Source organism: Cheilinus undulatus, linkage group 2 (assembly GCF_018320785.1).
Source record: "Cheilinus undulatus linkage group 2, ASM1832078v1, whole genome shotgun sequence".
In the NCBI taxonomy this organism is placed as follows: Eukaryota; Metazoa; Chordata; class Actinopteri; order Labriformes; family Labridae; genus Cheilinus; species Cheilinus undulatus.
Genome location: NC_054866.1, coordinates 38,085,467 through 38,099,517, shown reverse-complemented (window position 1 = coordinate 38,099,517; position 14,051 = coordinate 38,085,467). Strand labels below are relative to the sequence as shown.

The following is a 14,051-nucleotide window of genomic DNA, read 5'->3' as shown; positions in this document are numbered from 1 at the left end:
TGAAAACACAACTGTGATTGGAGAGACTCTGCAAAGCAATCCCCACACGCCTGGTCAGCTGAGAGAGAAGTTGGGTTAACATCTCATCTACTTGTAGAAATGCACATCACTCTGCTAAGCTGCTGCTGTGAGCCTCATTAAGTCCTGCTGTCTGGGTACATTTCCACTGGGAGGACAAGGATTAGATACATTTCTGGTTATCACAGAGATATCAACTTTTTCCCATCCTTCCCTCTTCTATGTTCAGGTTTTTCATTGATTGCCCATGTTTGCAATGTCTGGCCTCGCTCCATCCCTCCCTACCTCAGTGGTCTTTTGGTCCAAACCGCCCCCTCTCATTTTTGCTTAGTCATCCTCACAGTAACCAGCCACATAAACAAGCCAGTCTGACCAACAGGCTGGCCAGTGAGAAGCTCAGCCTTTTTTCTGCTGTTTTTTTTTTTTCATCTTTTACGCTAAATGCCTTCTTTATGAAGTCAAACTGCACTGTACACGTGGCCGCCTGCCAGGGACCCTATAGGCTATGTACTTCTTTGACCATTTGTTTTAGTGTGTGTTTTATAAGGGTCACTATTTAGCAGCTGCATGTTAACTGCCGGCTCTGCAGTAACTCCGGGCAGGGTCTTGAGACCTGAACACTTGGCAGCCTTGTGTCACATTTCTGCCGCCGCTATTCCCTCAGGGACAAGTGGTTTCCCTGTTATGCAATGGCCTCCACACAGCCAGGATGCACTCTTGAATTCTACAAATACACAGAAACTTGCCCGCTAGACTGGTTGGCTGGATCAGAAATAGGGGAACATGCCATACTTATGCCTTTAGAAAAAGGTTAGGCACCATAGGCTGCTGTCAGGGTAGGCAGCTGGGTGGGACAGGGTTGTTGGTCTTTTCCATTTGTCCTTCCCCACCTTCTCTTTGTTCACTGTCCTATCTAAAATAAATGCTTGGAAGCTCAAAATAGATGCATTTTTTAAAAAAAAGGAAAACGCCTTTTACCATGCCAAACACCTGTATGTCAACACTTAAAGATAAGGCTAAGTGCATACTGGAATATTGGGTAATTAGTTAAAAGAAATGTAGAAACCTTGGCATACTGTCTAAATTGCACAATTGCATTGACAGATTTGAGTATTTTTTGCTAGAGATGCCCTGATAGTGAACATTAGGTTCAAAACCAATCTAAAAAATAATGGTTTAGCAGATGCTGATGCTGGAAGGAATTTTTCTTTTTCCATTTATGTAATTGTTTTTTGTTGTTTTTTTTGTTGGGTTTTTTGGTATACAAACTCCACAGGGCCCACATTGTCTGTAAAAACATATCAGAGATTTTCAGGAAGGTGACATCTTCTGCCCAATAAAATGTCTCATTAATTCAGCAGTGTGGTATACCAGATACAGGCATTGGATTGATTGGACACAACAGACAAACATCTGATATCTGTTAAAGGGATACTTCAACATTTTGGCAAATTCGCCCAATGCCTTAATCCCTATAGTCTTACTAATAGGTTTGTTACCTTTAGTTGTCGGTGCAAGCTATTTTTAGATCGGCGCTGCTGAGTTAGGAGCTGCTCAGCTAACGCTATAGAGACCTCCAGTATTTCCGGCTTTCCCTCATCAAACTCATCAAAAACACAATCCAGCAACTCTAAAACGCTCTCGTGGACAAGTTGTGACCTGCACATTCACCACGCTATGAAATAATAACGTATAATTATGTAACATTACGACACATGAAGCAAATACTCTGAACTATTTCTTGAGTTAACCACTAGGCGGAGTGACACAGTGCAGCAGCCATGTCTGGAGTGTAGCTCCGGCTTTGCATTTACCTTTAAAACATCTCCGTCTCGTAATGTTCCATGATTATTTCATAGCGTGGTGAATGTGCAGGTCACAACTTGTCCACGAGAGCGTTTTGGAGTTGTTGGATTGTGTATTTGATGAGGGAAAGCCGGAATACCGCAAGACACCCTAGCGTTAGCTGAGCAGCTCCTAACTTAGCAGCGCTGATCTAGAAATAGCTTGCATCGACAACTAAAGGTAACTAACCTATTAGTAAGACTTTAGGGATTATGACAGTGGGCAAATTTGCCAAAATGTTGACATATCCCTTTAATGCCACATTATTTACAGGTGGGTGAAGTTTGTCAATGGGGCTGATATTAGCCAATACCCATGCATCCATGCATCCCAAGTATTTAGACAGTGCACTCTCGGGTTAAAAATGCAACTAATGATCAGATTTTTTTATTTGGTAGCTTTCAGTACTAATGATCTTTCAAATAACAGATTGAATTGTTTTGAATCACATGGTATTGACACTTTTTGACAACATTGATCCAAATTGAATCCCCTGTGGTTAGAGATGGAGATCAGAACCTGGATATGTTGGGACCTGGTTCAGTATTTTTACAAAACCCAGGAATGAATCATGTTTTGGCTTATCGATACTGCCATCAAGTCTCACTGATTCTGTGACAATTTTTTAAAATTTTATATAACATCAACACTAAACTGGTCATCTGGACCTTACCAAACTCGCCCTACTGACTGTTTAATTCTTAAGGTTCTGTGTGTTTACTCTGAACTGGGAAAATCCGTTTTTAGCTTTTGTGCTCCAAACGTGTGGAATCTTTTTCAACAGATGCTTAAGATTGATGGATTATTTCAAATCATTTGGCCACTGTTTGTGATTGTTTCTCTTAATCTGTAATTGTAATAATAGTCATTATTATTATCATTATTATTATTATTTACATGTATTATTACTAGTATTTTTTTAATTATTATCCTGTAACTCAACATCGTTGTAATTAGGGAAACCTCAATGATCCTTTAGATTTAAATAAAGGTTGATGATGGTTGATGATGATTTTATCTTATCTCGGTTCTTGCGATATGTTACGATAAAATACTTTTGTGGCTACTCCTAAACTTGTCTCCGTTTGGACAGCTCCAAAGACTCAGATTTATGAGGAGCATTAATATTAATGAAAATAAATTATCACCATCCATATATGTGGTAAAGATAAATTTCCTTAAAACAGGCAGAGATGTCGCGTAGGGACAGACTCCTTGGCTAAAAGCCTTCTGCTCTGGTTTGGTTGGCTTAGAAAGTTGGATAGAAGCAGAGGCAAAAAAAAAGGGAGACTGATCAAGACAGAAAGTTAAATAGACGGACAGACAGAGCAACAAAAAAAAACATTTACTGGCTTATGTCTACAATTGTATATCATCGTTCTAATTAGATGGACTCTGAAATTAAATGGAGACCCTTATTCTACTCTACAGACTGTACATGAAGTTTTTCTTTTCCCAGACATTCATTAAGTTGTTAATTTTAAGAGAACTGTGGTGAGATATCTTCATTGTTTGGGTAGATCTGATATGATGGGCTTGTCTTCTTTTGCCCATTGGGTGCAGGTGAAGATGCATAAAAGTTCTTGCTTGTTGTTAGCCATTTACAGTAGCAGTCACCAGTTAACATCACTGTTGAGCTGCTTGGAAAAAGCATGAGAAGGTTTTAATTGCAGTGGAACAACATCCTTCTCTCCTAATGCAGGGTACAATGACTAAATAAGGATTAAGGAACTATTATTTTGCCTCTGAACAAGTTCTTGTTCTGGAGGCTGTGCTTTTTGTAGTATAGGGCCTCCAGGGTTTTCCTTGATTGTGATTGGTTGAATATTCCCAGCATTTAGAAGTCCAGCTGAGTAGTAACACCCTGGCCACATGGAAATGTTGCTGGGTCACAGGCTGTTGTTCCCTGGCACAGCTGCAGAAAACCCATTTTAACTGTTGCAGCTATATAAATAGTTTGTTCTACTTTTGTCTCTGTAAAGCCTGACCATGTCATGCAAAGAGAAGATGCAGGTTTATCCTTTTCATTCACCCCTCTTTCACCCTCTCAGAAATCCTGTTTAAATGTGTCCACAGGGTTAATGTGAAGCTGGAATGTTTTGAAATGCAGCCAAATTGTCCTGTTCAATAACTGCAATCTAAGATGTCATATTTTATTGACTGCAGGCTAATGGGAGGCTTAGCACTTAAATTGAATGGCACATACACTGGTTGAGGAAATCACGCTAAAATAACAGTGCACATATGAAACACAGACATTATAATGAGAGAATCATCACAGATTTTCATAACACGATCTGAGAGAATAAGCAGCTAGATGTTGTCCACCCACAACACATTCACACATTAACACGCACACACCCAAACCAGCACTCGTGCAGAGGCACCCTGTGCGTCACGCACTATTTTTGGTTCTGGCAAGCTCTGTCAGAGAGGTATTTACTCTGATAAAGTCCTCCTCACTGACAGGTGCCTCAGTTAATTGTAGGTGAGGATTTTCTGGCTCTTAAAATGTGTAGCTGCATGTGTGCCAACAAGGAAAATGCCACCCAGATGATGATGAGGAGCATTTAATACAAAACAAATTCACACCTCTCCTGCTACATGAGGCTTTTTGTTCGATTATGATGAGGCTTTTAGATTTGGAATTTGTCTCGTAACGTCATCATGTTTTGTGGAGTCGTGCAGGAGGCATGAACTGTCAGGGCACTAAACCATCATCAGTTAGCTCACACACCCACAGGTCAGTGATGGCAGGAGGGCAAAGGTCATGGAGTTTATGCTGAATGGAGCGAGCGCTCGGCTAGAGAGAGAAATTTTCTGGTGGACAGTTTAGCGGCAGAGCAGCAGCACTGCATGTCTATTTATTTACTGTGATTGGGTCTTTGGTTGGATGTTTAACCAGAGCTAGAGGTTAAATGTCGCTTCACCTTTTTGGATGATGGATCAGATTTAGTTTAAGATAAAATTAGATTCGATTAGATCAAAGGATAGAGGACATTACATGTGGTTTCTACTGTCCCACCCATCTGCTTCTATACACTATGTGCATCGCCTCTAGCCCTGCATGGCCGCACCTGTGTCTGATAGGACTTCAGGCAGTTTGGGTACTTACTAACATTGTTCCCCCCATTAGATTCGCTTGTGTTGCGCTTACTCCCAGATAAACATCACTTAGGACAAAAGTGTCCACTAAATGAAATTATAGCTCCTCATGCAGAGGATGAGACATGTCCTCAGATTCTTACTAAACACTTGTAACTTTCTTAAGTTGGACTTTTTTAAGTTGTTGTCTTGTTCTCGTTGAATATGTGTGTCTTGGGCCTTAAATGAAGAAAAAATATACTAAACATATTGATGGGACAAAACAAGTATGTATAAAAATACATCATTACAAAAGAACATGCATGTACATCTTTGATTTAATCCATTTTCTGGAGACAGCATTGAAATTTGGTAATTTTAAGAATTTCCTCTCTATCTTGGAAAAACCTGCTGTTATACAAAGACAAGGAAATAGATCTCTACAGATGTTATGAAATGTACTCGACATTAAAGGAAAACATAAAAAATACCTGTATGAATTTACTGTAAATCCACGTAGGGCTTTTAGACTTTTTGAAACATGTTTTTTTTTTTTTTTCCTGGCACACATCCCACTGAAAAGAGCTTCACAACCCCCTTTTAGCTCCCGACCTACCAGTTGAGAACCACTGGTTAAAGCTAGCAAACTAGAGAATACTTTGAATATGAAGCATATATGAAAATTGTATTCTTCAAAGTAATTGAAGCCTTTTAGGGTGCTTTCACATTGGGGGCCCCGTCCCAGATCCGAGTGCATTCGAGCACAAAGTCCGGTTTGTTTTGGTAGTGTGAATGCAAATAAACCAGGCCCGGACCCACTTGGGGAGGTTGTCCCGGGCTTGATTCAAGTGGACTTTGGCACGGTTCGGATGAGATTTGAATGCAACCGTGCCCAGATACAGGACAGAGCGTCGTATCAGCTTTATGACATCATCGTAAAAACGAACTTCTTTCCACAGTGCAGCAGTTAGTTCACATTTTTTGTCAAGAAGGGGCGGAAATTATCATAATCGAGTCAATAAATGGTCTGTTGTGACTCACCTTACGGATGAACACAAGTTGATGTTGGTGAAATGAGGTGCAAAGGCAATAAAAGTCTCCTGTCACCTGTCATCTGCACGGCGCGAGCCCATTTAACCCTATGAGCTGTAGTAGATGTGCAGATACGAAGAGCGAAGTTGCTGGCATCTTAAAATTGATTTTAAATCATCGATGGCTTCAGGATGGACTTTTTGCAGGGTCAAAACAAAAACTATCTTCGCTCAGGCCATGACCCCAATGGTTGCAATGGTAGCTTCTTTTTCTCTCTCCTCCTTTGCGGGGTTGTAAACCAGCTACTTGCATACTGCCACTTGCTGTTTCAAACTGAGTAAATATGCAAGTGGGCCCAGACCCGTGGCGTGGTTTGAACCAACTGGGCCTAATGTGAAAGCACCCTTAGTGATTCTTCTCAGCAGGCCTACATGTTCAGAGAAATTGTTCTAAAAAACTGCAGTTGTAATATGAAGTATAAAAGAAATGGAAACAAAAGAGGACGTACAGGTGATCGCTCACACCTGTTTGCAACATGTCCATCTTAAATTCAGAATAAATTCTAAAAACAGGGGGCACCCATTAATTTTAAGCGTTGCCGATTGCTACTTGTCCATGCTCTGAAAGCAGACACTGCTTGTTTCATTAAATTATTTGTTTTTATTATTTGTTGTGATTATTTCAGACCTTTGTTGCATGTGCACAGTGAATGGCCATGTCCTGATAAGGGTGAAACCGGGATTAACTGTATCGCCCTACTATTTTTTATTTTTTAGATTTATTTGTGGGCTTTTCGTGCCTTTCTTTGATAGAGGAGGAAAGTGGATAGAGCTGGAAATGGGAGAGAGGGTGGGGAGAGACACGCAGCCAGATTCAAACCCGGGCCGCCCGCATACATTGGTAGCACCTTAGACCGCTAGGCCATCTGCGCACCCATAGCCCTGCTATTTTAATATATAAATACTTTATGTGCTATTGGGTCAGCTGACTTTATTTTTAATTTTTTTAAAAGAAAAATAAATAAATAAATAAAACAATCTGAAATATCCACATCAGGCTTTTGAACGATAGGCTGCAAACAGCAGAAATCAACAGTGGTCAAAGAAAATCCATATCTTACTCGCTGTGCTTTCCGGTCAAAATCATGTGCACCTTGTCACTAAAGTTTGAGCCATCACAGTTCCGTATCCACTTACAAAATTTGCATTTGGTGCTTCTTTTAAGCCCAAGTTTAACCTTATTGCATGTTATTTTTGTTTTATCACCACTGTTAATTTGATGAATAGCCTTCTACAGGATGTTTAAGTTTCGACGTGTGAAAGTTTGCATCGCTGGAAAAATACAGAATTTGAACTCTTACTGACACTGCTTTTATTTTGTCTCTGTAGGAACTGAAAGACCTGACACAGCGAAATGAATGCTTAGATCTAAAAGGTAAGCACCACAATAACCATAATCTTCAACAGTGCAAATTTAACTTGTAGGACTTTGTATACATATTTTTTTTAATTCAGTAACATACAGTCCAATAATGTATATTTAACTGACCAGAAGTGCTTGTTGATTTTTAGGTGAGAAGCTTGACTACAAAGCATGTGAGTCTCTGGAGGAGATTTTGAAGAGGGTCCAGTTTAAAGTGATAGACCTGGAGCAGACCAACCTGGATGAAGATGTAAGAAGAACCTGCCTTTAAATCTGTCTCTGATTTCTTCCCATCTCTCATTCCTCTGGGTGCATCGAGCATCCTTCCACCTTTTATCCTTCATCATGTGCGTCTCACTTTCTCAGCCTCTTTCCCTGCTGCTCTCCCTTCAGTCAAATCTCGATCCCCTCTTTCAGTCCTCCTGCACTGGCAGGATGTGGAGTGTTTGTCATGGGTTTTCAGATTACTCCAGATGTCTTCTTGTGTAAACACCATTAGGGACGTTTGGGCTCCAGACACGCACAGAAAGAGACGGTGCTGCAGTGTGGGGCAGAGGGACGCAGACCACTTCCTGTCACACACAGCTCTAAATACACTGCACAGGACTGTATTACACACTGACACAAGCTCTGCTTTTAGCTGGAGTCAAACAGTAGAGGTTCCTTAGGGTCATGTTCTATTATTTCCCTCATTTTAATCCTGCCTGCCAAAGCTGTTGAGTAATTTTTCCCCTTTAATTGCAGATATAATTCAGGCACCAGTCTCCTGCTGTGACTTACTTGTTAGTATATTGTATTATGACTCTTGTTTCTACATTTGGAGTCATTTTTGCATCTGGCATGTTGCCTTCAAACTTTACATGTTAGGTTTCTGCTTGGTTGAAAGCCCACTAGCACTGATTGGTTCAGCTAAAGAGGTGGGATAACTACAGCTATGGCTAAGTTCAAGTTCCTCTGTGTCCCCTTCTTTAGTGATGATAAAAGGGAGCATGAGAGAGTTTGGCAGGTTGGTACAGCATCAGCAGTATTGCAGGCATTGTGCTGGGCTGTCATGACAAGAAAGAGCTCAGCCAAGAGTTTACGCTCTTGATTTATCAGTCACTGTATGTTCCAGTCTTCACTTATGGCCAAGAGCTTTGTTTAATGACCAAAAGAATCAGATGTGGTTATAAACCGGTAAAAGGATGGCTCAGAAGGACGGCTGGGCTAGGCCTGAAGTGATAGGTTGAGGAGTTCAGACACCTTAAGGTCGCAGGGACTTGACCCGCCGCTCCTTCTCATTGGAAGGAGCCAGCTAAGGTAGTTTAGGCATCTGATCAGGATGAAATGGGAAGAGACCCTAGAGAAGACCCAGAACTTGCTGGAGGGATTAAATATCACTTCTGGCCAGGGAATGCCTCCGGATTCCTGAAAAGGAGTTTGAAAATGTTGCTGTGAAAAGGGATGTAAAGGTCAACTTGCTTAACCTGCTGCCTCTATGGCATGACCCTGACTGAGCCGAAGAGAAAAAAAAGATTAATGGGATGTAAAATGGGATGGGGAATATAAAGCTTGAGGCAACTGAAAATCACAGATTTAATCAACAGTTTAAGAGGTCTCTGGTTATCTTCAACTGTAAGTAATTATTAATGTAAATTATCATCTTGAAAGTTATTCCCACTTTTACTGTCAAGATTAAAATGTGATTTAAGTGAGTGCCGTGGAATGAGACTGTGTTTGGATCAGCCAGAGAGTGTTTGGATGTGTTCAGGCTCACATTGTGATTGGATGTAAGCCAGGTGTAATTCTAGTCTGCATCTTGTGACAACATCCCAGCCAGTTAAAGTTCAACTAACCTTGCCTGTTACAACAAACTAAAAGAAGAGATGTCTGTTACTTTGTTTCACATAACTTCTGTGTCTATACACAAGTCTGCCTGCTTCACCTGATTTGCATAGTATTGGGACTGAATTTAAACACTGAATGTAAAAAAGTAACATAAAATCAGAAGTTATTATCTAGATAATGCTCACATTAATACCAGTAATATGTGTAGACAGGACCAAATTAATACAGTTATGTTTGCACCAAATTTAGGCATTTCCTCAAATTACCAACAGACTAAAATTCCAACTACAGAGCACTGTATGAACAAATACACCACAATCTATTGATAAACTACCAGATTACATGCTCCAAATTTACCGATTAGCTTCCAGGATTGTTGCATTGATTGACATGTCACCTAAAAATGAAAAACCTGAGTTTAATGTTATAGGATAGTAGTTACTTCAAGTGATAATGTAATACAAGGCCAGCAAAAATAAGAAAAATTAAAGATCAAAACATTTTATAACTTTTATCATAAGGAGATATACAACCCAAATTCCAAAAAGTTGGGATACTATTTAAAACGTCAATAAAACAATGCAGTAATTTTCAAATCCGATAAGCAATATTTTCTTCACAGTGGAACAAAAACAAGATATCAGATGTTGAAACTGAGATATTTTACCATTTCATGAAAAAATATTAGCTCATTTAGAATTTGTTGGCAGTAACACATATCAAAAAAGTTGGTACGGGGTAACACAAGGCTTGAAAAGTAAGTGGAGGAGCATTTTGCTTCTAAAAATTGTGGAACGATTTCAGACAGATGTTCCTCAACATAAAATTGCAAAGTCTTTGAATATTCACCAACTAAAGTGCATGATATTAAAAGATTCAGAGAATCTGAAGACATCTCTGTGTGGAAGGGACAAGGCTGAAGGTCATCATAGGATGTTTGTGACCTTCGGGCCCTCTGGGTACACTGCATCAAAAACAGGAATGATTCTGTACTGGAAATCACGGCATGGGCTCAGGAACACTTCTAGAAATTATTGTCCATCAACACAGTTCAGTGTGCCGTCCACAAGCACAAGTGAAAGCTGTATAATAGAAAGAAGAAGCCATATGTGAACACAGTTCAGAAATGCTGATGTCTTCTATGGGCCAAAGCTCATTTCAAATGGACTGAGGCAAAAGGGAAGACTGTCCTTTGGTCGGATGAGACCACAGGCGCTGGAATAAAAAAGGAGAGGGGCTGTCCAACTTGTTATCAGCGCACAGTTCAAAAGCCTGCATCTCTGATGGTATGGATTTGGATTAGTATCTATGGAGTGGGCATCTGACACATCTGTAAAGGCACTATCAAAGCTGAAAAGTATATAGAGGTTTTTAGGGCAAAATCAATTCCCTCACTTTCCTAATCGCCCCTCAGGGACCTTGATGAATTCCCTTCTCTTGCTCAAAACAACACAAAAAATCCCTAACTTCAATCCTATACGATTCCATTTTTTGGATGAACCCGACCTCCCTGAACTCCCTGAGAGCTGTCTGGGACCAGGACCTCAGGATCACTATCTCTGACAAACAGTGGGACCGTATACTTAATCTTGTTCACACATTCTCTATTTACGCAAGACACAAACTTCTACGGTGCAAGATCTTGCATAGGATCCACTTCACCAACGCGAGGTTAGCCAAAATTTATCCAGACAGAGCCGACACCTGCAACAGATGTAAACTCTCACCGCCTGATCACATTCACATGTTTTGGTCATGCCCCAAACTTACTGAATTTTGGCGTGCCATCTTTAATACATTAGGAAAGGCCCTTTGTTGCACAGTGAACCCTGACCCCCTTGTCACTCTTTTTGGAATGCCTCCAGCTCTAGGTTGGTCCAAATCCTCACAACACGTTATTGCGTTCACCTTGCTTGCGAGGAGACTCATTCTCCTCAAATGGACTCACTCATCCCCACCTACACACAATACATGGATTCAAGAAATCTTACAATGCGTTAGACTTGAGAAAATCAGATTCTCCCTGAACGGTTCCCTACAGGCCTTTCATAAAATCTGGCAACCTTTTTTACTTCATATAGATACCTTACATATTGAAGCTGAAAAACAATGAACTACTAAGTTGTTGATTCTTTTTATTTATTTACTTTTATTATTTATTTATTTTTTCTCCCTCCCCTTTTCTCATCTTTTTCCTTTTCTCTTTTATTCATTTGATATTATTCACCACTTGTCGATACCTTCTGACATTTGATTGTCTTGTCCACTTTGGTACTTGTGGCGTGAATGGATATGATTGAGTGAGTTGTTTCGATTGGGAAGGGGTACTTGCACTTTAATGCACCCTCCTTTGAAAGAGACAATATTTTCAACTGTGACAAGTTTAATACAATTGAGAGATCGCTTTCGTTGTGCATTTATAATGTCCTTATTATTTTCTGTACTCATCCCATAAATGGAAAAAATCAATAAAAATTTTGGCAAAGAGGTTTTATCGCAACATATGCTCTCGAGACGTCATCTCTTTCAGGGAAGGCCTTTCAGCAAGACAATGCTAAACCATATACTGCATCTATCACAACATGACTTAGCAGTAGAAGAGTCCAGGTACTGAACTGGTCTGCCTGCAGTCCAGACCTTTCACCAATAGAAAACATTTACAAATCATAAAACAAAACAGCTGGCTAAAAAGACAGGGCTGTTAAGGAGCTAGAATCCTAGATCAGACAAGAATGGGACAACATTCCTCTCCCAAAACTCCAGCAACCGGTCTCCTTCCAGTACTTCCTAGACGTTTACAGACTTTTGTTTAAAGAAGAGGGGATGTTACACGACAAGGCCCTGTCCCTACGTTTTTAAGGTGTGTTTCTGCCAGTAAATTTAAAATGAGCTGATAGTTTCTGTGTCTCAGTTTCAACATCTGAAGTTTTTTCTCTTCAATTAAAAAAAAAATTGTGTTTATGAGGTTTGCAAATTACTTGATTCTGACTATTTTTTACACAGTGTGCCAACTTTTTTGGAATTGGGTTTGTAAATATCTCTTTATTCAGCATAAATTGTCCTCTTTATGTTTTTTTAATGTATTTTGCTGGTTTTGTTAGAAATAAATACAGCAAAATCCAAGCAGTAATGTAAATGAGTAATATTAAATGCCCCTTATTTATATGACTGATCCATGAAGATGTAAAAAAATGCTTCGACTCACACACGCACACACACACACACCAAGGTCACACTATCTAAACAAAAGCAGCATGATGTGCGCACTTTCCTCATGAAACATGTAATACTGTACTGGAAATGGATGAAGCAGTTTGAATGAGTCAGTGATTGAGTCACCAGAGCGCTGAGTCTCATTTAGAGACAAGTGTCCCACCTCAGATTCAGATAAAACCAGACGCTGAGAGGAGAAAACATCGAGGAAGTGCTTCTGGAGGAACACAAATATGGAAGACTGGAGGGTAGAAAAGGAATTGAAAGGGGAAGTGAGAGATGAGTTCATCTTTTGAAGTGAGTGTGAGACACTCACAGCGGATGGTGGGATTTGGCAGAGCATCGAATCTGCAGCAGTAACGACTCGTTGAGGGATGATTTGGGGAGACGAAAGAGGAGAAAATAGTTTAGGAGAGATGTTTTTAAGAGCATGGGGAGGAGCACTGACACAGGCCGGCTTTTACTGGACTCAATGTGACTCATCGTCCCCCACCCTGTAGATAAACACACGTGTGTAAACTCAGTAATGTCTCCCAGTATACACGCACGCACACAGGGGAAAGGTTATGAGATGCTACATGGCTGCCTGTCTGACTTTGTCACCCCTCATCAGCTTCACTAAATGAGAAACTCATCCTCCCACTTTAATCTCAGCCAGCACTGGAAAAAACCATCATAGCCCGTTGATGTTTTCAATTTTGCTTTAGATTGTTTGTGAGTGAAAGACACACAATTCTCACAAAAATTAATGACGCAGAAGCTCATCTGGTTGTTAAAATGTGCTGGGGAGAAAAAGCAGGAAAGCAGATTAACCAGCCATCAACCTGCACTCTGCATTCATCAAAAGCTTTACTGAGTCAAAGTCTGAGTGATGAATAAAATAGATGCACCACCATAACACCATCCAAGGTAAACAAGATTAAAGTCGTAGGTGGCGCCCTGGCCTTTTGTTTATCCTTTGAAATCTCAGTTTAGTGCTTCATTCTCACTTTTACTTCACAGATGATTCTGCAAAGCCTGCATTATATTAATGATAAACTTTTTAAGGTTTAGTTGAGAGAAACTGTATGTGCTGCTGTCAAAAATGTTATCATGGGGATGAAAAATAGAATAAAGATGTATGCTGATAACCACACGCTGATGCAGTCACTCTCTGCTCTTAATTTGCATACTTGCATGGATCAAATCCATGTTCTACAGAGTAACACCATCCTAGATTGACTAGTAAGTGGACAATCTGTCTTCGGTCTCCTCTTCCTCTGTTTTCAAAAGCTGGATTAAAGTTTAAATGCCATTCAGAAACATTTCCTTTCAGATTGTTTTGTTATGATTTTTTTTTTTTTATTTATCCATAATGAAAATTACATAAGCTCAAATGATCAACATGTGTCATTAATTATGATCATAGGTTATTAGGTACATTTTTACTAATTCACAAATTTTATGGAACAAATAAGTTATTGGTTGATTTTCAACTTTTTTTTTTTGCGTGTTTGTGTTACTGAAAATGTCAGTCTGCAAAATTCAGTTGATCCCTCCATTTGTCAAACATGAAAATATAATGTAAAATAATGAGTCTTATGTTGGGAAAGAAATGAATAATTTGTCAT

The 14,051-nt window shown here is 39.8% G+C and overlaps 1 protein-coding gene across 2 annotated transcripts in view; it reads left to right on the top strand.

The window, feature by feature from the left end:
• Positions 1-14,051, top strand: part of ppp1r37 (protein phosphatase 1, regulatory subunit 37) — a 69,993-nt gene that overhangs the window by 34,957 nt on the left and 20,985 nt on the right. For both annotated transcript variants that reach the window (XM_041802638.1, XM_041802628.1), the window contains exons 3-4: positions 7,368-7,413; positions 7,551-7,651. In XM_041802638.1, coding sequence (XP_041658572.1) covers positions 7,368-7,413; positions 7,551-7,651 — 147 coding nt within the window. The remainder of the gene's footprint in view (positions 1-7,367; positions 7,414-7,550; positions 7,652-14,051) is intronic.